This window comes from Diabrotica virgifera, chromosome 5 (genome assembly GCF_917563875.1).
Source record: "Diabrotica virgifera virgifera chromosome 5, PGI_DIABVI_V3a".
Classification (NCBI taxonomy): domain Eukaryota; kingdom Metazoa; phylum Arthropoda; class Insecta; order Coleoptera; family Chrysomelidae; genus Diabrotica; species Diabrotica virgifera.
In genome coordinates, this window is record NC_065447.1 from 146,090,722 (window position 1) to 146,112,331 (window position 21,610).

The following is a 21,610-nucleotide window of genomic DNA, read 5'->3' on the forward strand; positions in this document are numbered from 1 at the left end:
CGAAAAAACAAGATGCTACAGGAAAAAGAAAATGGCGTCTAGTAATAGATTACAGAAAGTTAAACGAGAGAACCGTAGATGATAAATACCCATTACCAAATATAACAGAAATTTTAGATAAATTAGGAAGAGCAAATTATTTTTCGACACTAGATCTTGCAAGTGGCTTCCACCAAATAGAAGTAGACCCACAAGATGTTGAAAAAACAGCCTTTAGTACCCCACAAGGTCACTTTCAATTTAAAAGAATGCCTTTTGGTTTGAAAAATGCACCCTCAACTTTTCAGAGAGTAATAGACAATGTTTTAAGAGGACTAACAGACGAAACATGTATAGTATATTTAGACGATATTTTAATTTATAGCACATCTTTACAAGAGCACCTTGAAAAATTAAAAATAGTTTTCGAAAGACTTAGAAAAAGTAATTTAAAGGTACAATTAGACAAGTCAGAATTTTTACAAAAAACAGTTATGTATTTAGGACATGTAATTACCCCTCAAGGCGTAAAACCAAACCCTGATAAAATCGCAGCTATAAAAAGATTTCCCATTCCAAAAACCCAAACTGAAATAAAAAGCTTTTTAGGATTACTAGGTTACTATAGACGATTTATAAAAGATTTTGCAAAAATTACTAAACCAATGACCAAATGTTTGAAAAAAGGTTCTAAAGTAAACCACGATAAAGATTTTATTGACTGTTTTGAAACTTGTAAACAAATATTAACAAATGATCCTATTTTACAATACCCAAATTTTAGCGAACCATTTATATTAACGACAGATGCTAGCAATTATGCAATTGGAGCCGTATTATCACAAGGAAATGTACCAAATGATCGACCCATCGCATACGCCTCAAGAACACTAAATAAATCAGAGACAAATTATTCAACTATAGAAAAGGAGCTATTAGCAATTGTATGGGCCTGTAAACATTTTAGACCATACCTTTACGGAAGAAAATTTTTCATATACACGGATCACAAACCATTATCTTGGCTTTTTAGTCTAAAGGAGTCAAACTCAAAATTAATACGTTGGCGTCTAAAACTAGAAGAATACGATTATAAAATTATTTATAAAAAAGGAAAACATAACACAAACGCAGACTGTTTATCTCGAATTACAATTAACGCATTAGAAGATGAATCAATAGTAAATAATCCTGGAGACGTAGACGAAGATATTTTAAAATACCTCCAAAATTTTGCAGAGAATCCATTAGACCAACAACCTTCAACAAGTAACAATAACGACTCAAGAAAAATTAACATTATTTCTGATATAAGAATACCTCCAGACAAAATAAATACACAAGACGAAAGCTCAGACGAATCTACACAACATACAACCGCAAACGAAACAACGAATCAAGGAATACCCATTTTAGACGAAATAATAAATAACAAAGTTCACCAAATCTTAGTATACCCTAACGTTTACCCAAAAACCGATATAACTCATGAAACTTATCAAAACCATAAAATAATTAAAGTAAAAATCCCTGAAACTGATAATGAAAAAGATATTTTTGAATTTCTTATGGCATACACAGACCTTAACACTACATTTTATTTGTACTTCAGTAAAGACAACCTGTATAATGATTTTAATAAATATTACCTAAAACATTTTTCTGAAAATGGTCCGAAACTAATTAAATGCACTAGATTAATTAATACAGTAGCAAACGAAGAGGAACAAATAATTTTATTAAGAAACTACCACGAAGGAAAAACTAACCATAGAGGAATTAACGAAACATTTGAAAAATTACGTCAAAATTATTACTGGAAAAATATGAAGACAACTATTACTAATTACATTAACGAATGTTCTATTTGCCAAAAAAATAAATATGGTAGACACACCCCTTATGTCCCACTAATGCTTACGGAAACCGCCAGCAAACCTTTTCAAATTATTCATATAGATATTTTTACATATGACGGTAACAAATATTTGACCCTCACAGACGCATTTACTAAATTTGCTCAAGCTTATTCTATTGCAGGTAAAAACGCAATTCACATTACGAAATCCTTAATAAAATACTTCACTTCTTTCGGCATTCCCCAATTAATAGTAGCAGACAAAGGTAGAGAATTTAATAATGAAGTAATAAAAGATTTATTAGCAATTCACAAAATCAAAGTTCATTTTACTACTCCTGGCCACCATGAATCAAATTCAATAGCTGAACGAATACACTCTACACTAATCGAACATTTAAGACTTCTAAAACAAACGTATCCTAACGAAGATGACCTAATGGACTATGCTCTTATAGCTTACAATAATTCTATTCACAGTTCCACAAAATTTACCCCATTTGAACTAACTTTCGGACATACAGATTCTAGAAACCCCAACGAACTATTTCTTTCCCAAAATTTCTATTCAGAATATATAAATAATCATAAAGACAAATTAAAACACGTTTACCAAAATGTACATGAAAATCTAACACAAAATAAAACTAAAGTAATTGATAAACGAAACGATCAAGGAGAAATAAATTCAGAATTTAAAATTGGACAAGTAGTTTATAAAGTTAATACCCAAAAACGTAACAAAAAACATCAACCATACTTAGGTCCCTACAAAATAACCAAAATTCTTGACAGAAACCGAGTAGAACTTGTACGACAAAGACTTAAATATAAAAAAGACATTAACCAGACAGAAATTATACATATTAAAGAACTAAAGAAACCTCCCGTTGCAGGTTCACCCTCTGGACAACAAACGTCGACGCAAGACGAGACACATCCAAATTCCATAACTTAAACGACAATCCCGGACTTTTACCCCTTCATTTAGGCACAGCCCGAATTCAGACAGATGTTTGGACTTTTATACATATCTATGACATTACAAACATTACTACAAATTTCCTTACTCTACAAAATCAATATGATTCCATGATAAATACCCTTTCAAATACTTCCCAAATTCTAAGCTTTAATAAAGAATTTCAAGACTCCTATCATTTAATCCAAATTTTAGAAAACAAAATTTATCTCGAATTAAGACAATTAAATCCCTTTTGGAATACCAGATCTAAAAGATCTCTATTTGATGGTGTAGGTTCCGCAATAAAATTTATAACCGGAAACCTAGACCAAAACGATGCAAAACGCTACGACGACGCTATATCAACTTTAAAAAATAATCAAAATAATATTAAAACTATAGTTAAAAACCAAATCACCTTATTAAGATCTTCAATAAAGAATTTTGAAAATAATACAAAAATCTTAGCCCATAACCAGTTAATTTTAAGTTCACGAATAACAGAAGTTCAAAACTTAATTAAAGATATAAAGATAGAAAAAGTTGAGACATTTCATTATTTTGCACTAGAAAGACTTGTATCGCAATTTTACACTAGTTTCCAAATTATTTATGATCTTCTAGAAAAAATCGAAGTTGCTATCAGCTTTTCAAAACTAAATACATTTCATAATTCGATAGCCGACCCAGATGAACTATTTCTAGAAATTTTAAACGTTAGTAAATTCCTTAAAAATAACAAATTCCCTTTTGAATTATCTTTGCAAAATATTTTGTTGTTCGAAAAAATAATAAAGATAAAAAGTTATAGTAAAGCAAATAAAATAATTTTTGTACTTGAATTACCCATTGTTGAGATCAATGACTATGATTATTATCATCTTTATTCCTTTCCGACCCGATACCAAACTCATTTTAGAACAATTATTCCAAAATCCAAGTTCCTACTTTCCAATCGATACCAATATGCACTTGCCAACGTTCAATGTCAAAAATTGTTAGAAGAAGAATATTTATGCCACGATGTCCAGTCCATTGAAGTAACACCAACAGCCCCTTGCGAAGTTCAACTAATACAGTACTCAAAATTTGTAAATCAATGTCAATCAGTGCCAACAGAAATTAACAATATAAAAATTCAAAAACTTGAAAACAATAAGTGGATCGTAATAACTCTAAACAAAGTGATTAGTATTCAAAAATGCGACAAAAATTCGGACAATATTCCATTAAACGGTAGTTACTTAATCGAACTCAATAGTGCGTGCGAAATTTATATAGACAATTACGTTTTAAAATCATTTGAACTAAAAACTCCAAACTTTGTTAAAATGGAACTGCCAAATTTAGAAGTGTTACTAAAAACCCCAGTCAGTGATCTAAACTTTAAAACAATAAAAATAGACTCGATAAAATTAGACGAATTAAATAATGTTCAAAGTGCTTTAGCAGATCAAGAAAACAAAATAGACAATCTAGACACAGTTCCCATTCATTTTCAACATGTCAGTTTTTATACCATAATTTTATATGTCATAGCAATCATTTTCCTTGTCTACACCATTTGGCAAATATACAGGAAAAATACGAATCCAGAATCACCAAAAGAATCCACAGAACAAGAAAAGAAGGTACCAGAAAATTTTCCATTTCTTCGAACTATGCCACCCCATAGTTCTCATCTAGCCCCGGAGGAGTTAAGAAACCAGAACTGCTAAATCACCAATAATAAAAGGACAGCGTAAGCAAGCTTCACCTCGACCACACCTCGGCGTCACCGAGCTTATAAATAAACTTTTTGCATTGTATAGCGTCACTCTTATTTTGCATTTAACTGTAGTAAGTAGTCCCTTGTCAATAAAGTTCTTTTTAAAAACGTTGTTCTTGGACTTAGAAACTTCACTTGTATACTCCCTAAGTACTTTTGCGACCGTCCTGCCCAAAAAATTTTCTTCATAAAATCGATAGTATCCTGTCTATCTACGGATATGGCAGGACTTAGAAATTCATCGCAAAACCCTATTTTTATTTTTTGGGAAAATCTAATTTTTACAGGAAAATGTCACAGGAAATTTGTGGATGTTTCCACAGATTGTAATTACATCGTCTACCCTTCCAGTATTACAAAAGGCAGGACTTAGAAAATCGTGGCTGAACTTCTGTATAATATCTCCCAGTCTATATATAGAGTGAGTAAAGTTGCAGGATGTGCTCCCCACCAAGTTCGACACAAACAACGAATAATATTGACTCCACTGGAAGCCCTCAATGCCATCTTTTCAATTTGACTTCTCCAAGAAAGGGAACTATCTAGAATAACTCCCAAATGAGAAACTTCTTGTTTCCAATCTAAACGTGTGTTATTCACTGATATTAGTAAATTCGGAATATTATTCCTATTTCTATCAAAAAAAATTGCTTAACCGCTGAAAATTTTCTTCTTCTCTATAATTATGCATTATGGCCCTCTTTATTAATGTCTTCAATCAACAAACGAACATTAAATTTACCATGCACAAAATAGTTAACTAAAATAAATTATTATAATTATTTATTAAGCTTTATAATAAATAATAAATACCTTTTTTCCTAAATTAATGGCTTTGGTTCATAATATTCAAAAGACAGATTCACACACAACAATGTAACCAGAAAAATCACCAAATACATCTTCTTTTTGGGTTGATCATGTCGACCTTCGACGGTAATCCATAAATATTATATCATGATACTATAAATAACAAGATAATATATTGCGCATCTCGAAGAGAAGGGAGTCGTGACGTAACTGGAGACCCAAGTTCGTAATGGTTCGTAATGTCCGAATGATGTTCGATTACTTATTTGTATAGTCCAGGCTGTATCTGTGGTCGCCCCCGTTAGGTAAATTATTCCGATTCGATTTTTTTGCACAAACTTACTAAAAAAGAGTAACTTATAACAAATCCACAGGCTGCCGCGGTCAGAAAATTGTTTAAACAATTTTTTTAAACAAATTCAAAAAATTAATTTGTTGAAAAATTATGGCGAAAATCGCCATTTTCAAGACTTAATAACTCAGTTCCCAGGCAATTAAATAACGTTTACAATACGTTGAAAAAACGTCATAATTACCACCAAACGACGTCAGTTTATCACGTTTTTTCGACGCCGAAAATCACGTTAATATGTCCCACCATAATTCACGTCATTTTTATCACCTTTTAAATACGTGATATGAAAAAGGTAGTTTTTAAGCCGATTTGTCCCAGCATAATTCACGTAATTTTTATCACGTTTTAAATATGTGTTATGAAAAACGTCGTTTTCTTAGAAGCAATCTTAGGAGGCTAAAAATTAATTTAATTAAACTCGATAACACATAATTAATTACTTCATTAACAGAAACTAATCATCAAAAACAAATAAACATAATCTCAAATAGTTGTCAAGAAGAATTGCTGTAACAAACTGTTAGTACCTATACATACAATACTTAAAATGGTCAAGACCTTTGTGATACAGCAGCAAAATCCAACCTATCCATAATGAGATTATAATCTAGTGTTACGCTCTATAACGGACGTCCTATGGTTTGTGTCAAACATGCCATGTTTTTTCCATACTCGAGGTCCAGTCATTGGACTGACCTAAAGTAAATTATTTACTTCGAGCCCCAAAGTTACTTATTGTTAGAATGTTTATAAGTAATATATTGCTACATAAAACTTAAAAAAAAATAGACTCACACTTTAAACGATACAAATACATAGGCATATCTTTATTATTTTTATATGTTGATAGTAATTAACACAATAAATACACACTTAAGAGACTAATACATAAATACTCATGATGAAGAAGTACATTATAACTAAAAATGAATAACCATTTTCATATCGCTGCATCACAAAACCAAAGCCGTCTTATATTTCAGTTCGTTTAGAGAGCGCAACAAGCACTCTGACTGAACAGTTTCAAAACTCATTAGTTTTTCATCAGAGAATGCATATGTTGCTATCTCCAAACCATGTACCTACATAGCTGTAACATCTGTACATACATTGGGTTCTTCTTCTGTCATGCTGTGGGCATACTCAGCTGCAAATAATATTGCTGCAATATGGGTGTAGACTTTACTATTACTGGTCATACACATACAATGTGCATTTGCTATGCCATCAGAACTGGCTATCACCCACGTATCTAGTGGTTTAGCATTAGCTTTTTGGGAATGCTTCACCAAAAAAAAATTTTAACTTTGTGGGAATGCTTCAACTACAAAAATTTATTTTTATTAGAGTATTTGCGTTCTTTACAATGATTGAGAATATTTTATTTAAAATCAGACATTCATATAATATAATTTTTGGAACAAACAATCATGACTTATTCTCTTTTCTATCATAGCAATTACATGTCGTCGACCTAATCTATAAACTGCATAACTCCATTTATCCAAATTTTACAGGAGACACAAAAAAACTATTTCTCTAAATATGACTAAAGGCGGGTTCTCACTCGCCAGTTTCGCTGACGTAGTCTAACTGATTCAGTGATACTGAACAAATAATGAACATGAGAACACATTTTCATTTTAAATGATCAGTATCATAGTATTCATACTTTCAGTTAAAGTGAAAACCAGTTCTACTTTTTATCATTTTGGACTGATCATGATCGCATAATGAATAAAAATTGAAGCGCGAGAACATAAATTTTCGTGATTTGTTCAGTGTGGCAAGTTTTGAGAGCAATTTTTTGCAGAATCTTCCAAAGCTAAATCTTTCAATATAGTTTCACTAGTACCCCATATAATTCTGCGAAATATCCAGGACCTGGCCCACAATGTTTTGCTCTCTTTTGATTCACTAGAATATTCTGTAATTCATTTACTAATTAGGTATTGTAAACATACTTCGCGAACAGCTGGTCTCAATTTTTTTAACCATTTTCATTACGCACGAAATCAAACGTTTGGATTAGCTACGTACTGAATGTAGCAAAACATAAAACGTGTGATTGCAAACGTTGCTTTTTATTTTTCACTATTAATGAATCAGTCAGACAGCGTCAGCTAAACTGAAAAGTGAGAACCCGCCTTAATGTGAATACTACTACATTTTAAAAGATAGGATGCTAAAATGGAATATTTTATAGATACACATATCACTAACATTTGTATATTGTTTAATGAGTAGGTACCTATTTAATATTACTACCACCAAGAAAATATCACTTTCTAAACAGTGAGTTATTAGTCGTGTGGTATGACAAACGGGAGAGTTGCATATTTTTCGTACTAAATTTGCCGCAAGGGAGATACAGTGTATATGAAGATGTCACTAAACACACCCAAACATTTCTCACCAGCAGCTCCAGTCTTTGGAAGCTACAGGTGTAACTGTTTCAGTTGAAACGATAAGAAGAAGAGTTCGTGCCAAGAAGTATACAGCAGTAGACAGTTACGGCTTCGCGAGTGATCCAGGCTCGCTATTCTCGACATCACTCGTAATTAGCGCGTATACGTAAGTTGCGAATCATTTCTCACCAGCCGCTCCAAATGCAGCTTTTGAAAGCTACAGGTGTAACTGTTTCAGTTTGAAACGATAAGAAGAAGAGTTCGTGCCAAGTAGTATACAGCAGGAGAGAGTTATGGGTTCCCGAGTTATCCAGGCCGCATAAGATTGATCGCATAAATTGGTGTCTTCACCACCAAAACTGGAACACTGGGAATTGACAAAATGTGCTATTTTCAGAAAAAGTCAGGATTTGTGTAAAATAAGATGACCCACAAAATCGTGTACTTAGAGGTCGATGAAGACAAGCAAGAACGAAAACTCTCAGATCTGTTCACAAATATAAAAGGGGAAGTGTAATGTTCTGGAGAGGAATTGTGATGCGTAAAAACTCCTTTAATTTTCATCCAATCAACTTTAACTGCTCACAGGTATGTTGATAACCTATAGTTAGGCTCTAGAGAGGTGCAACAGGAGAAAATTTAATTTTCATGCATGATAATGGACCTCCACATATCATTAACGTGACTAAAGACATCATTGAAACAGAAAGTAGCCCTTGTTTGGAGTGGCCTGCTTGCTCACCCGAGTTTAACCCTATAGAGTATTTCTGGGATATGCTTAAAAGAAAAATTAGAGCTCGCCGGGAAAATCCACAAAACACCGCACGGCTAGTACAAGCTGCTCTTGAAGAATCGAGCAGCCTACCACAAAAAATGTTGATAATTTGATTAATAGAGTGCCCACGCAAACTGAATCTTGCATAATAATAATAGCCCAATAAAATAAAATAAAATCAAAATGTAATTCCGTACAGGCTGGAATAAATTTTTTATTAAAGTTTAGGTCAAGACAAAAGATATTTTCAAGAAAGTATATGATTCATATGAGGGGATCATTGTTTAAATAATTAAAAATTGGTAATTTTTGCACAAAATTTACTTTTTAAACTGCTGCGGCAATTCTTGTTTTTATTAAGGATTTTACAATTTTCTTCTGCAAAGATGAATAAACAGTCTTTTATATGAGACTTACTAAATTAAATTTGACCCGTAATTTATTGAAATAATTTTAAATCAAAATTGAAAAACAAATTTCCAAAAAAATATTATTTACAATATAAATAAGCACTATAAATTATTTTGTTTTGCAGAAGAAGTTGCGCTATGATATCACTATAAATTGACAAAAAGATTGGTTGATAAATATTGAGTAGTTTATGAGAGATTTAATTTGCTTATAAAAAATTACCATTTTTTCAATTGCAAAAACGCGGTTGTTGCCGATAGAGTATACAAGTTTTTAAGGTCTCATTTTTTTTTTAAATTTAATATATATTTTCAATAAATGTATTGACAAATTAAAATTTTAATTAAACACCCCTTCAAAATTACGTTTGAAAATTGGTGTAATTTGTTTAAAACTTTAAATTTTTTTTTTTCGATATTCGTGTCCCTGGTAGTTTTCGACACACTTACAAAAGAAAAAAATTCTAGATCCATTTTTTTCCGGGATAGCTTTTCCAAGTTTAAAAATTCATAATTTGTTTTTTTATCAATATTAACATTTTAAAAATCAAAAATGAATAACCATTTTCAATTTCGTTGCAAAACGAAAATACAGCCGAACCATATTCCAGTCCAATCAGAGAGTGCTGCAAGCACCTCTACCGGTTTCGAAACTTATTAGTCTCTCATCAGGAGGCACATATGCTGCTCTCCCTGATCCAACCAAAACAAACCCCAGCGTGCAGTCCCGAATTGCAACGAACGAAATGGCATAGATGCCCTAGCGGCAACTGCTAGCAAAAGACTAAGTTTTCACTCTAATGGCATATAACATATCCCACCAGAATGAAGACAATGGGAACCTTCTCTGGTTACACCTCCGAGGCTTCTACAATTTGCAAGCCATACGGATGCTGAGACTAAGGAAGATGAGGGAATTCTACAATTTACAATTCACGTCACATCTGCTCAGCGCGGTAAAGTTCCAACGAGACTGGTTCCCTTCATACTCCACACAGAGTAAATGTAAATCAAAAATGAATAACCATTTTCAATTTCGTTGCAAAACGAAAATACAGCCGAACCATATTCCAGTCCAATCAGAGAGTGCTGCAAGCACCTCTACCGGTTTCGAAACTTATTAGTCTCTCATCAGGAGGCACATATGCTGCTCTCCCTGATCCAACCAAAACAAACCCCAGCGTGCAGTCCCGAATTGCAACGAACGAAATGGCATAGATGCCCTAGCGGCAACTGCTAGCAAAAGACTAAGTTTTCACTCTAATGGCATATAACATATCCCACCAGAATGAAGACAATGGGAACCTTCTCTGGTTACACCTCCGAGGCTTCTACAATTTGCAAGCCATACGGATGCTGAGACTAAGGAAGATGAGGGAATTCTCCAATTTACAATTCACGTCACATCTGCTCAGCGCGGTAAAGTTCCAACGAGACTGGTTCCCTTCATACTCCACACAGAGTAAATGTAAATCAAAAATGAATAACCATTTTCAATTTCGTTGCAAAACGAAAATACAGCCGAACCATATTCCAGTCCAATCAGAGAGTGCTGCAAGCACCTCTACCGGTTTCGAAACTTATTAGTCTCTCATCAGGAGGCACATATGCTGCTCTCCCTGATCCAACCAAAACAAACCCCAGCGTGCAGTCCCGAATTGCAACGAACGAAATGGCATAGATGCCCTAGCGGCAACTGCTAGCAAAAGACTAAGTTTTCACTCTAATGGCATATAACATATCCCACCAGAATGAAGACAATGGGAACCTTCTCTGGTTACACCTCCGAGGCTTCTACAATTTGCAAGCCATACGGATGCTGAGACTAAGGAAGATGAGGGAATTCTACAATTTACAATTCACGTCACATCTGCTCAGCGCGGTAAAGTTCCAACGAGACTGGTTCCCTTCATACTCCACACAGAGTAAATGTAAATCAAAAATGAATAACCATTTTCAGTTTCGTTGCAAAACGAAAATACAGCCGAACCATATTCCAGTCCAATCAGAGAGTGCTGCAAGCACCTCTACCGGTTTCGAAACTTATTAGTCTCTCATCAGGAGGCACATATGCTGCTCTCCCTGATCCAACCAAAACAAACCCCAGCGTGCAGTCCCGAATTGCAACGAACGAAATGGCATAGATGCCCTAGCGGCAACTGCTAGCAAAAGACTAAGTTTTCACTCTAATGGCATATAACATATCCCACCAGAATGAAGACAATGGGAACCTTCTCTGGTTACACCTCCGAGGCTTCTACAATTTGCAAGCCATACGGATGCTGAGACTAAGGAAGATGAGGGAATTCTACAATTTACAATTCACGTCACATCTGCTCGTATTTTCGTTTTGCAACGAAATTGAAAATGGTTATTCATTTTTGATTTACATTTACTCTGTGTGGAGTATGAAGGGAACCAGTCTCGTTGGAACTTTACCGCGCTGAGCAGATGTGACGTGAATTGTAAATTGTAGAATTCCCTCATCTTCCTTAGTCTCAGCATCCGTATGGCTTGCAAATTGTAGAAGCCTCGGAGGTGTAACCAGAGAAGGTTCCCATTGTCTTCATTCTGGTGGGATATGTTATATGCCATTAGAGTGAAAACTTAGTCTTTTGCTAGCAGTTGCCGCTAGGGCATCTATGCCATTTCGTTCGTTGCAATTCGGGACTGCACCCTGGGGTTTGTTTTGGTTGGATCAGGGAGAGCAGCATATGAGCCTCCTGATGAGAGACTAATAAGTTTCGAAACCGGTAGAGGTGCTTGCAGCACTCTCTGATTGGACTGGAATATGGTTCGGCTGTATTTTCGTTTTGCAACGAAATTGAAAATGGTTATTCATTTTTGATTTACATTTACTCTGTGTGGAGTATGAAGGGAACCAGTCTCGTTGGAACTTTACCGCGCTGAGCAGATGTGACGTGAATTGTAAATTGTAGAATTCCCTCATCTTCCTTAGTCTCAGCATCCGTATGGCTTGCAAATTGTAGAAGCCTCGGAGGTGTAACCAGAGAAGGTTCCCATTGTCTTCATTCTGGTGGGATATGTTATATGCCATTAGAGTGAAAACTTAGTCTTTTAACATTTTAAAGTTCGTGAGTACATCTATCAACCCTACTACTTAACAATGTCATTTATACATGGACTTAAAATTTTAGAATATTTTTAAAAATAAGATTTTCGTAGCTACCTTAACTGAAAACTTTTTGCATGAAGGGTTGTGCAGTAGTACTTTGCAATATCTTTGTTAATAATGGACCAATTTCAATGTTTTTTTTATTTTATGGTGGCTAATAAAAATAGTAACATCTAAATGACACTTTTAACAATAAATATTCGTCAATTTGTTATAAACATTTTTTTTTATTTTTTTTTCTCTAGATGTGATAAATAAAAATTGACACAAAATATTTTTTATAAACAAATTAACAAAATAATACTGAATTAGCATTAAAAATTTGTTAAAGACTTTTTGCTTTGTACAATATTAAAATATAAAGTGAGCACCTAAAGGTTGGAACACATTCATTTTCTCGAGAATTGACGATTTTGGAAAAAAATCCCGAAACAGCACAAACATTATTTTTAAATTACGATTTTTTGGCATATAGATCATACTAGTGACGTCACCCATCTGTGCGAGATGACGTCATCGATGATTTTTTAAAATGAGAATAGGTGTCGTGTGATAGCTCATTTGAAAGGTAATTCAATTCTCTATTCAGTAGTATAAACTTTAACATAAATGTTACACTTGAAGTTTCCGCGGGAGCTATATGTGCTTTCTGTTGTTTTCCTGGTTTGACTCCGCGTTGAATAATTTTGGTTTTGAGAAAAACCATTATTTTGACGACGTTTCGGCAAGATCTCACTTGCCATTGTCAAGTCAGGTGGTTCCGCTTCTCGCTGCTGCTTGAAGTAAACTGAATTCTTACTCACGATACCGTCACTTATGTAGTTGATCCTGATGCTGCTGCTTGCCCTGCGCGAACTCGGGCTCTTGTTATTGGTCCGGTGTAGGTTGCAGTCGTCGGAGGAGAGATGCTCGAAGAAGAGATAAGGACCCTACAGAAGACGATAAACCGATCGGCAAAACCATTCTGCCATATGTGAAGGGTACTACAGAGAAAATAGGGAGAGTGCTGAGAAAACACAACATAGAAACGATATTTAATACGGACAGAAAGATCTCAACTATTTTACCATCACCAAAAACCAAAATATCGTTAGAAAGTCAAGGTGTATACGAGATTCCGTGTGGGGATTGTGGAAAGTCGTACATTGGACAGACCAACCGAAGAATCCAGGTAAGACGAGAAGAACACCCAAATTCTATCGAACGGGGAGAAACCACGTCATCCCTGGCTCAACATGTCGCAAATACAGGACACACAATAAACCTGAACCAAACAACGATGTTAGCTAACATCGAAGTAAAAAGAAAACGGGAAATTAGAGAATCGATAGAAATTGAAAGAAATCCCAACGGCTTAAACCAAAGAGATGATGCGCAACGGCTTCCTACAACATAGAAAACGGTACTGAAGAAAAAGACCAAAATAAATCAGGCCGCAACATCCACGCGTAACATCCCTCCGACGACTGCAACCTACACCGGACCAATAACAAGAGCCCGAGTTCGCGCAAGGCAATCAGCAGCATCAGGATCAACTACATAAGTGACGGTATCGTGAGTAAGAATTCAGTTTACTTCAAGCAGCAGCGAGAAGCGGAACCACCTGACTTGACAATGGCAAGTGAGATCTTGCCGAAACGTCGTCAAAATAATGGTTTTTCTCAAAACCAAAATTATTCAACGCGGAGTCAAACCCGGAAAACAACAATTAACATAAATATTTATAGAGGGCGCCAAAAAAAATTTTTTTTTAATTAAATTTATTGACATAAAAAGAGGATTGTATGTAATTTATTTAATTCAAAATACATTTTACTGCTCTCAAAAAACAGAAAAACATGTTTATTTAACAAATAATTATTGTTTTTTGCTTAAATTCAATATTAATGCAGCCACCCACCTGCCTCTTGACAGTTTGAACATTTAATTTAAAAGAAAAGCGATGATTATTTTTCAAATAAACATTTTTTTCTGTTTTCTGAGAGCAGTAAAATGTATTTTGAATTAAATAAATTACATGCATTCATCTTTTCATGTCAATAAATTGAATGCAAAAAATTTTTTTGGACACCCTGTAATAATAATTGTTAACGTTTATACTACAGAATAGAGGATTGAATTACTTTTCAAAGGAGCTATCACATAATCCCCATTCTCATTTAAAAAAATCATCGATGACGTCATCACGTCCAGATGGGTGACGTCACTAGTATGAAACATATGCCAAAAAATCGTAATTTAAAAATAAAAATTGACTTGTTTCGGGATTTTTTTTCCAAAATTGTCCATTCTCGAGAAAATGAATTGATTCCAACCTTTACTGTGTATGTATTTTTTCATTTAATTCTATAATATTTTTAACAGGACTGTAATACACGAAAAATTGTGTATATACTTATTTGTTAATTTTTATTCACTTATATACATATATTTATATAGAGGTTGTCCTACATTTTTTTTATATATTATATTTTGTATTCACATTATCTTTGCGAGATTTTGCCAATAATTTGTACAAAGAAAAAGTTTTTATGATTCTTTAAGAAAAAATTATTATTTTGTTAAATTTTTAAAATAAAAATTTGTTTTAATACTCTTTTGTGATTATCTTTGGTGCCAACTTTTGTTTATCACATCACAATAATCGTACTAGAGAAAAAAATTGTTTATAACTAATTATTAATTATTTATGGCAAAAAGGGTCATGCAGATGTTATTATTTTTATACTACCCCAAATTAAAAGAAAACATTGAAATTGGCACATTATTAACAGAGATATTGGAAACTACTCCTCCGCCAATTTTTAGACAAAAAGTTTTCATTTAAGGTGCTGCGAAAATCATCATTTTTCAAAATATTCTACAATTTTGATTGTGTGTATAAATGACATTGTTAAGTAGTAAGGTTAATAGATGTAGTCACGTAAATACTTTTAAATCCAATATTGATAAATAAACAAATTATGAATTTTTAACTTGGGAAAAGCTATCTCGGCGAAAAATGCTTCTAGAAAATTTTTATTCTTTTGTGAATATGTCAAATATTACCAAGAATACGAATATCGAAAAATAATTTCAAGATTTTTAATCCTGGCGATGTTATTAAAAAAAATAGTTTTAAACAAATTACACCAATTTTCAAACGCCATTTTGGAAGGGTGTCTAATTGAAATAGATTCATTTGTCAATACATTTGTCGAAAATATATGTACATAAAAGCAAAACAAATGCGACCTTAAAAACTTGTATATTCTATCGGTAACAACCGCGTTTTTGCAATTGAAAAAATGGTAATTTTTTATAAACAAATTAAATATCTCATAAACTACTAAATATTTATCGACCAATTTTTTTGTCAATTTATAGTGATATTATATCACAACTTTTTCTGCAAAACAAAATATTTTATAGAGCTTATTTATATTGCAAATAATATTTTTTTGGAAATTTGTTTTTCAATTTTGATTTACAATTATTTAAATAAATTAAGGGTCAAATTTAATTTAGTAAGTTTCATATAAAAGACTGTTTCTTCATCTTTGCAGAAAGAAATTGCAAAATCCTTAATAAAAACACGAATTACCGCAGCAGTTAAAAAAGCATATATGAATCATATACTTTCTTGAAAATATCTTTTGTTAGGACTTAAACTTTGATAAAAAATTTATTCCAACCTGTACGGAATTACATTTTGATTTACATGTATGGTAATTTTATTTGATCGGTCTATAAGGACTAGAGGTGATAACACTGACTACAAAAAAAAACAAAAAATGAATAAAAACAATTTAAACATTATTCTTTTTACCTGCATTGAAATTTTTTATTCTATTGACTTTAAAACAACTAGTTTCAATTTGTTTATTAAATACTTTATTGTTTTATTTAATTGTTATGTATTTGTGATTAAATTACTTTAAAATAAATATTGTTGGACTTCATGTGTTCGTTTTTTTAAATCCAAACGAAATAATAAGAAATATCGGATGATTCCATTTAGGATTGGTTGTGTGTATATGTAGAGGAAGTGAAAAACACATATTTTATAGTTCTATACTCATATAGTTCTTCTAAGAAATCAAAGAATGCTATGGCAGCAGGACAACACTCAGCTGCAGCTTTTGCAACTAAATTTAGAGAGTGGTCGGCACACGGAATCCACAACGCCAAGATTTTCCATTCATAGGTAACTGACAACTGACGCGTTGTCAGAGAACTGTTTGCTTCTTCTTACGCTTGGTTCATACAAATAAGAATTTTGACCGTGTGATGGTTAAAATCTACATAGTGGCTCGAGCAATCATCTTTCTCGAGCAATAGAATCTTTCTCCCTTCACAGCTTGAAACTGATTGCTCGAGCCACTATGTAAATTTCAACCATCGTACATTTAAAATTCTTATAGTGTGTTTCGAGCGTTAGGGTGCTTGTCCGTTCTGAACGTTGGCGATCATTTTCTGTTCCCTGCAGTTTGTCAAATCGATATCATTTTCTTGCAAGAATGTGATTAGAGAATTAAACATATCTTCTGCTCTATGGCCATGATTTGGCAAAAATATGAGAAACCTTTTAACAGGAGTGAAACCTTCCATGTAACGAAATATCACAGTTAATTAGTTGACAAGAATCATTCTACGTGAATAATGTGCTGATTTTTTTAGGTTTCGCGCTTTGTGGGGACCCGGCAGCTGCCCAGCATGCCCCCTTAAATCCGGCCCTGGTTGAAACTAGTTTCTCTCATACCTACATGATAACGTTACGGTAAACAGTCAAAACTTTCAAAAATTCATTTATTGGCCACATTTAAAAGATATTGACCACAAATTGCTATCTAGGTACTAATGATTAATAACATATCTGATAAAGTGTCAGTAGATGTAGGTAAACATCGCTATTGTATATAAAAAATGTTTCTAAAACTAGTATTGATGATAAATATTTTATTTTATCTTCAAATTCTCTCAAATGGACAACATGCAGACAAACATCGGTGTGTTATTGAACATGAAAAAGGAGAAAGAATTCAAGGTAATTTAGTTTTATTTTTTCCACATACATACCTACTGTACTGTGATAACGTATGGAGGGACACGTTAGGTAGGTACATTACACGGTACATTGTGTGCATGCATGGTTTGTAGTTTGTGGTACCATAAACAATCAATCATTTCAAAAATTCATTCATAGGGCTTTTCATCGATTGCCATTTGTTTTGAGCTTCTGTCATATTTGTATAATCTGTGTATCTATAATATTAATGTACAGGGATTATACGACATTGACACAATCTCGAAACAAATGACTGCGAATGAAAAGCCCTATTCATTCAAACTAGATTTAAAAGATACGTGTTTATCAACTTTTGTGACAAGTTCCGTTATATCTGTTATTATATTATGAGATACAAAAATTACACATTTTAAAATTAGTTAGTACCTCATAGTAAGTAACCACCTATTTTTGTATATTTGCTTTTGCTATAATAAAATAACAGATACAACGAACTTTGTCACAAAAATTGATCACCCTGTATACCTACCAAATTGCTATAAAAAATAGCAATGGTTAATAGTTAATACCATTTTTTAAGAAAGTGTCAGTAGCTATAGACATCACTATTTATATAAAAAAATATATACAGACAAAAAGTCAGTGTGTTGTTGAACACGAAAAAGGAGAAAGAATTCAATCAAGGTAGAATAATTTAATTTTGAGATTAATAGATACATCAAACCAGTTTCATCGAAAGTTCATTTATTCAAGCTAAGAATGTTCTACAGGTACGTATTAATATTTTTTAAGATTCTAATAAAGAGTTTAGATGCCCCTGTGTGTCAAAGTGTTTCTCAGGATTTTTCACCAGAATGAGAAAAAAGAAAAGAGCCCAGCCGGGTAAGATTATGAAAAATGCCCCCAACTTGATTCGAATTCCATATAGACCACTTTTTAGTACATATAGAAAAACTAACTTTCTGAAAGTTTTAGCCCCCTAGGTGGTCACGTGACCCGCCTAGAGCCTAAATAGGCTTTTTCGCTGTTTTTTTCTTTATGTCAGCCGCATCGAGAACTAGCAAAAAAGTTTAAATAAAAAAGTTGTAGCTTTCAAAAAGTTGTCTGAATTTTTTTTTAATTTTGAGCAGGAAATTTGAATTTTTAGAACGATTTTAAAATTTTTAAGGACTCTAAAAAATTATAAAACAGAAAAAATATATAACGTGTATTTTGCACAATATTTCACCCTGATTTTTTTCAGATTTTTCAAATTGGTGAAACATAATTAATTATTTATATGGGAAATAAGCCACAATTAAAATGAAAAAAATAATTTTATTAACGTTTCGACGCCCAAATCGGGTGCCGTTGTCAAAATACAAAATATTACAGTAATATTTTGTATTTTGACAACGGCACCCGATTTGGGCGTCGAAACGTTAATAAAATTATTTTTTTCATTTTAATTGTGGCTTATTTCCCATATAAATAATTAATCATAAAAATGCCACAAGGAAATAGCTTCAGAACAACATGGTGAAACATACTTTTAGAAATAAAATAATCGCATTTTTCGTTTTTTTTTTGTTTTTTTTTAAGAAAAACAACATTAAAAATCGGAAAACATTTTTTGCGCATTTAACACGAAGTAATACTGCCCAGAATTATGTCAAGGTATCCCAGAATGTTTATTTGATAAATAAACATTGATTTTCGCTTAAATTCAATGTTCAAGCTGCCACTCACTGCCTATTGGCACTTTGAACATTTAATGAAAAGTAAAACGTATTTTGAATTAAATAAATCTCATACATTCTTCTTTTTGTGTCAATTAATTTATTCAAAAAAAACATTTTTTAGAACACCCTGCATAAATAATTATGTTAGGCCGTCCGCACATGGGGCGACGCTCGAACTACTCGACTCGATTCCAGTCGCGTAGGTCTCTCCTCGCTAGTCAAGTTCCTTCGTTGTGGCATTGAGGTCCGTATACGGAGCGTTTAGGATTTCAAATCTCCTCGTCTTGTACGACTCTCGTCGCTTGCGATCCGTAGCGCACGAGAAAGTTCGAGTGAGACGCACGTTTCCAGTCATATAGGTGGTTTATTTTATTTGTTTCCTTCGTTTTTTGTTGTTTTTTGTGCTTAATTAAATTTTAGTTTTATTTAAAGATCGCTGCATGTTATGTTCGTTGATTGTAGTACAACCTACTAGCTTTGTGGAAATATATTGTTTGTAATATAAAATTCTGAAAACATTGAACTTCTGTTTCTAGATGTTTAATATAAAATTCGTTGGGGAAGTAGAAAAATGTCCTCAGTATAATGCTCATTGTATTCAAATTTTACTAAAAATGTAACAATACCGTACTTTTCACAGATCGAAATAGTCGTTTTGGTTGATATATAAAAAATGCGTTCTTCCTGGTTGGAAGATGTGAGCAAACTGAATCGACTAGTGTGCGGGTGCGGAGAACAATCGCTTGTGCCGCAGGGTTCGTATAAAGGCGGAGACAGATATCCGCGCCGCGAACTCCGCGCCGTGTGAGCGCTACGCGTTCGTGGCGCGGTTATTTTTCGTTAAAATTTTTCATTTTGACGAAACTTCCGCGATCCAGAGGAAACCTATGGTTTAGTAATTGTAGATAATCATGTCTCTGTCCTGTACTACATCTTATTTTGGTATTGTTCTGAAACTATTTTCTTGTGGCATCTTATGCCATTTACTATTTTATATGGAATAAGCCACAGTTTGAGTTTGATTCAAGTTTATTTGACGTTCCAAATAAACGGTAAAAATATCTCTAATAAAATATTTCAAACGTTTCGTGTTGATTTTTAGAGTAAACTAAATGTAAGACCAAATGTTTACCTTGTTGGGATCAAATTATGAGGTTTTTTTCCTCGTTATTTACTATGGGATCACTAACAGAAAATTTCACCGTAATCATTTATGATTTTTCTGATATTCTCTGATTTTCTTTCTTCTGATTTTCGGATATTCTTAAGTTAAAGTTGATTTCATGTAATCGAATGAACTTATCATCTTCCAATAGGGCTTTTCATCGATTGTCATTTATATATATATATATATATATATATATATATATATATATATATATATATATATATATATATATTATATATATATTAATATTATACACAGATTATACAACATATGACAGAAGCTCGAAACAAATGACTGTGAATGAAAAGCCCTATAAATTCAACCCTTTCGCGTTTCTGATCTCCTGATATAAAATCGTAAAAATTGTCGAATTTTAAGCGAAAGGCCATACGGGCGATAATTTACGGTGCCGTAAGAGCAGTAAACCTGACGAGGCATTGGTTGACTAACTATTTCATCTACAATTGGTTAGTCAACCAATGCCTCCTCAGGTTTACTGCTCTTATGGCGCCGTAAATTATCGCCCGTATGGCCTTTCGCTAAGCGATTGTTTCACTCCTGAACATTTCAGGGACTACCTTTTTGGCTTGCCGGCGACACAATTATAATATATCTGCTTGTTCCTACAACCATAAAACTACCAGAAACAAAATTAGAGAACTATAGGTTCTTCCAAGCCGTGTGTTAACTTTTTCGCTTCCCGGTGACACAATTGTAATATATCTGCTTGTTTCAACTGCGTTGCTTCACCAGAAAGTTATTTAGAAAACTATAGTTTCTTCCAAGTTGTGCGTTAGCTTTTTCGCTTGCCGGTGGCCCAATTATGATATATCTGCTTGTTCCATCTCCGTTGCTTCACCAGAAGCGAAGTTAGAAAACTATAAACTCTTCCAAGTTGTGCGTTATCTTTTTCGATTTCCGGTGACCCAATTATAATATATCTGCTTGTTTCAACTCCGTTGTTTCACCAGAAGCGAAGTTAGAAAACTATAAGCCCTTCCAAGTTATGCGTTACCTATTTCGCTTTCCGGTGACACATAATATATTTGCTTGTTCCAACTGCCTTGCTTCACCAGAAACAAAGTTAAATTTTTAGTTTATGAATGTTTTTTTGATATTGATAACTATTTCCGAAGTGAAAGTCGAAACGTCAAGTAAACTTGATTTCAAACTCGAGTTGTGGCTTATGCCCAAATAAAATAGTAAATCTTATTTTGTATTTCTAACGCCGGTAAGAAGACAACAATGAA

General features: G+C 33.2%; 1 protein-coding gene across 3 annotated transcripts in view; it reads left to right on the forward strand.

The window, feature by feature from the left end:
* The first annotated feature begins 17,184 nt into the window (after positions 1 to 17,184).
* Positions 17,185 to 21,610, forward strand: part of LOC114343614 (insulin-like growth factor-binding protein complex acid labile subunit) — a 31,097-nt gene continuing 26,671 nt past the window's right edge. Inside the window, exon 1 of one of the 3 annotated variants that reach the window (XM_050650411.1) lies at positions 17,185 to 17,558. In XM_050650411.1, the coding sequence (XP_050506368.1) occupies positions 17,369 to 17,558 (190 nt within the window). In that variant the 5' untranslated portion in view covers positions 17,185 to 17,368. Of the gene's footprint in view, positions 17,559 to 17,731; positions 18,242 to 21,610 lie in introns of those variants that run through there. The other 2 variants (XM_028294450.2, XM_028294452.2) reach the window with 2 other exon arrangements.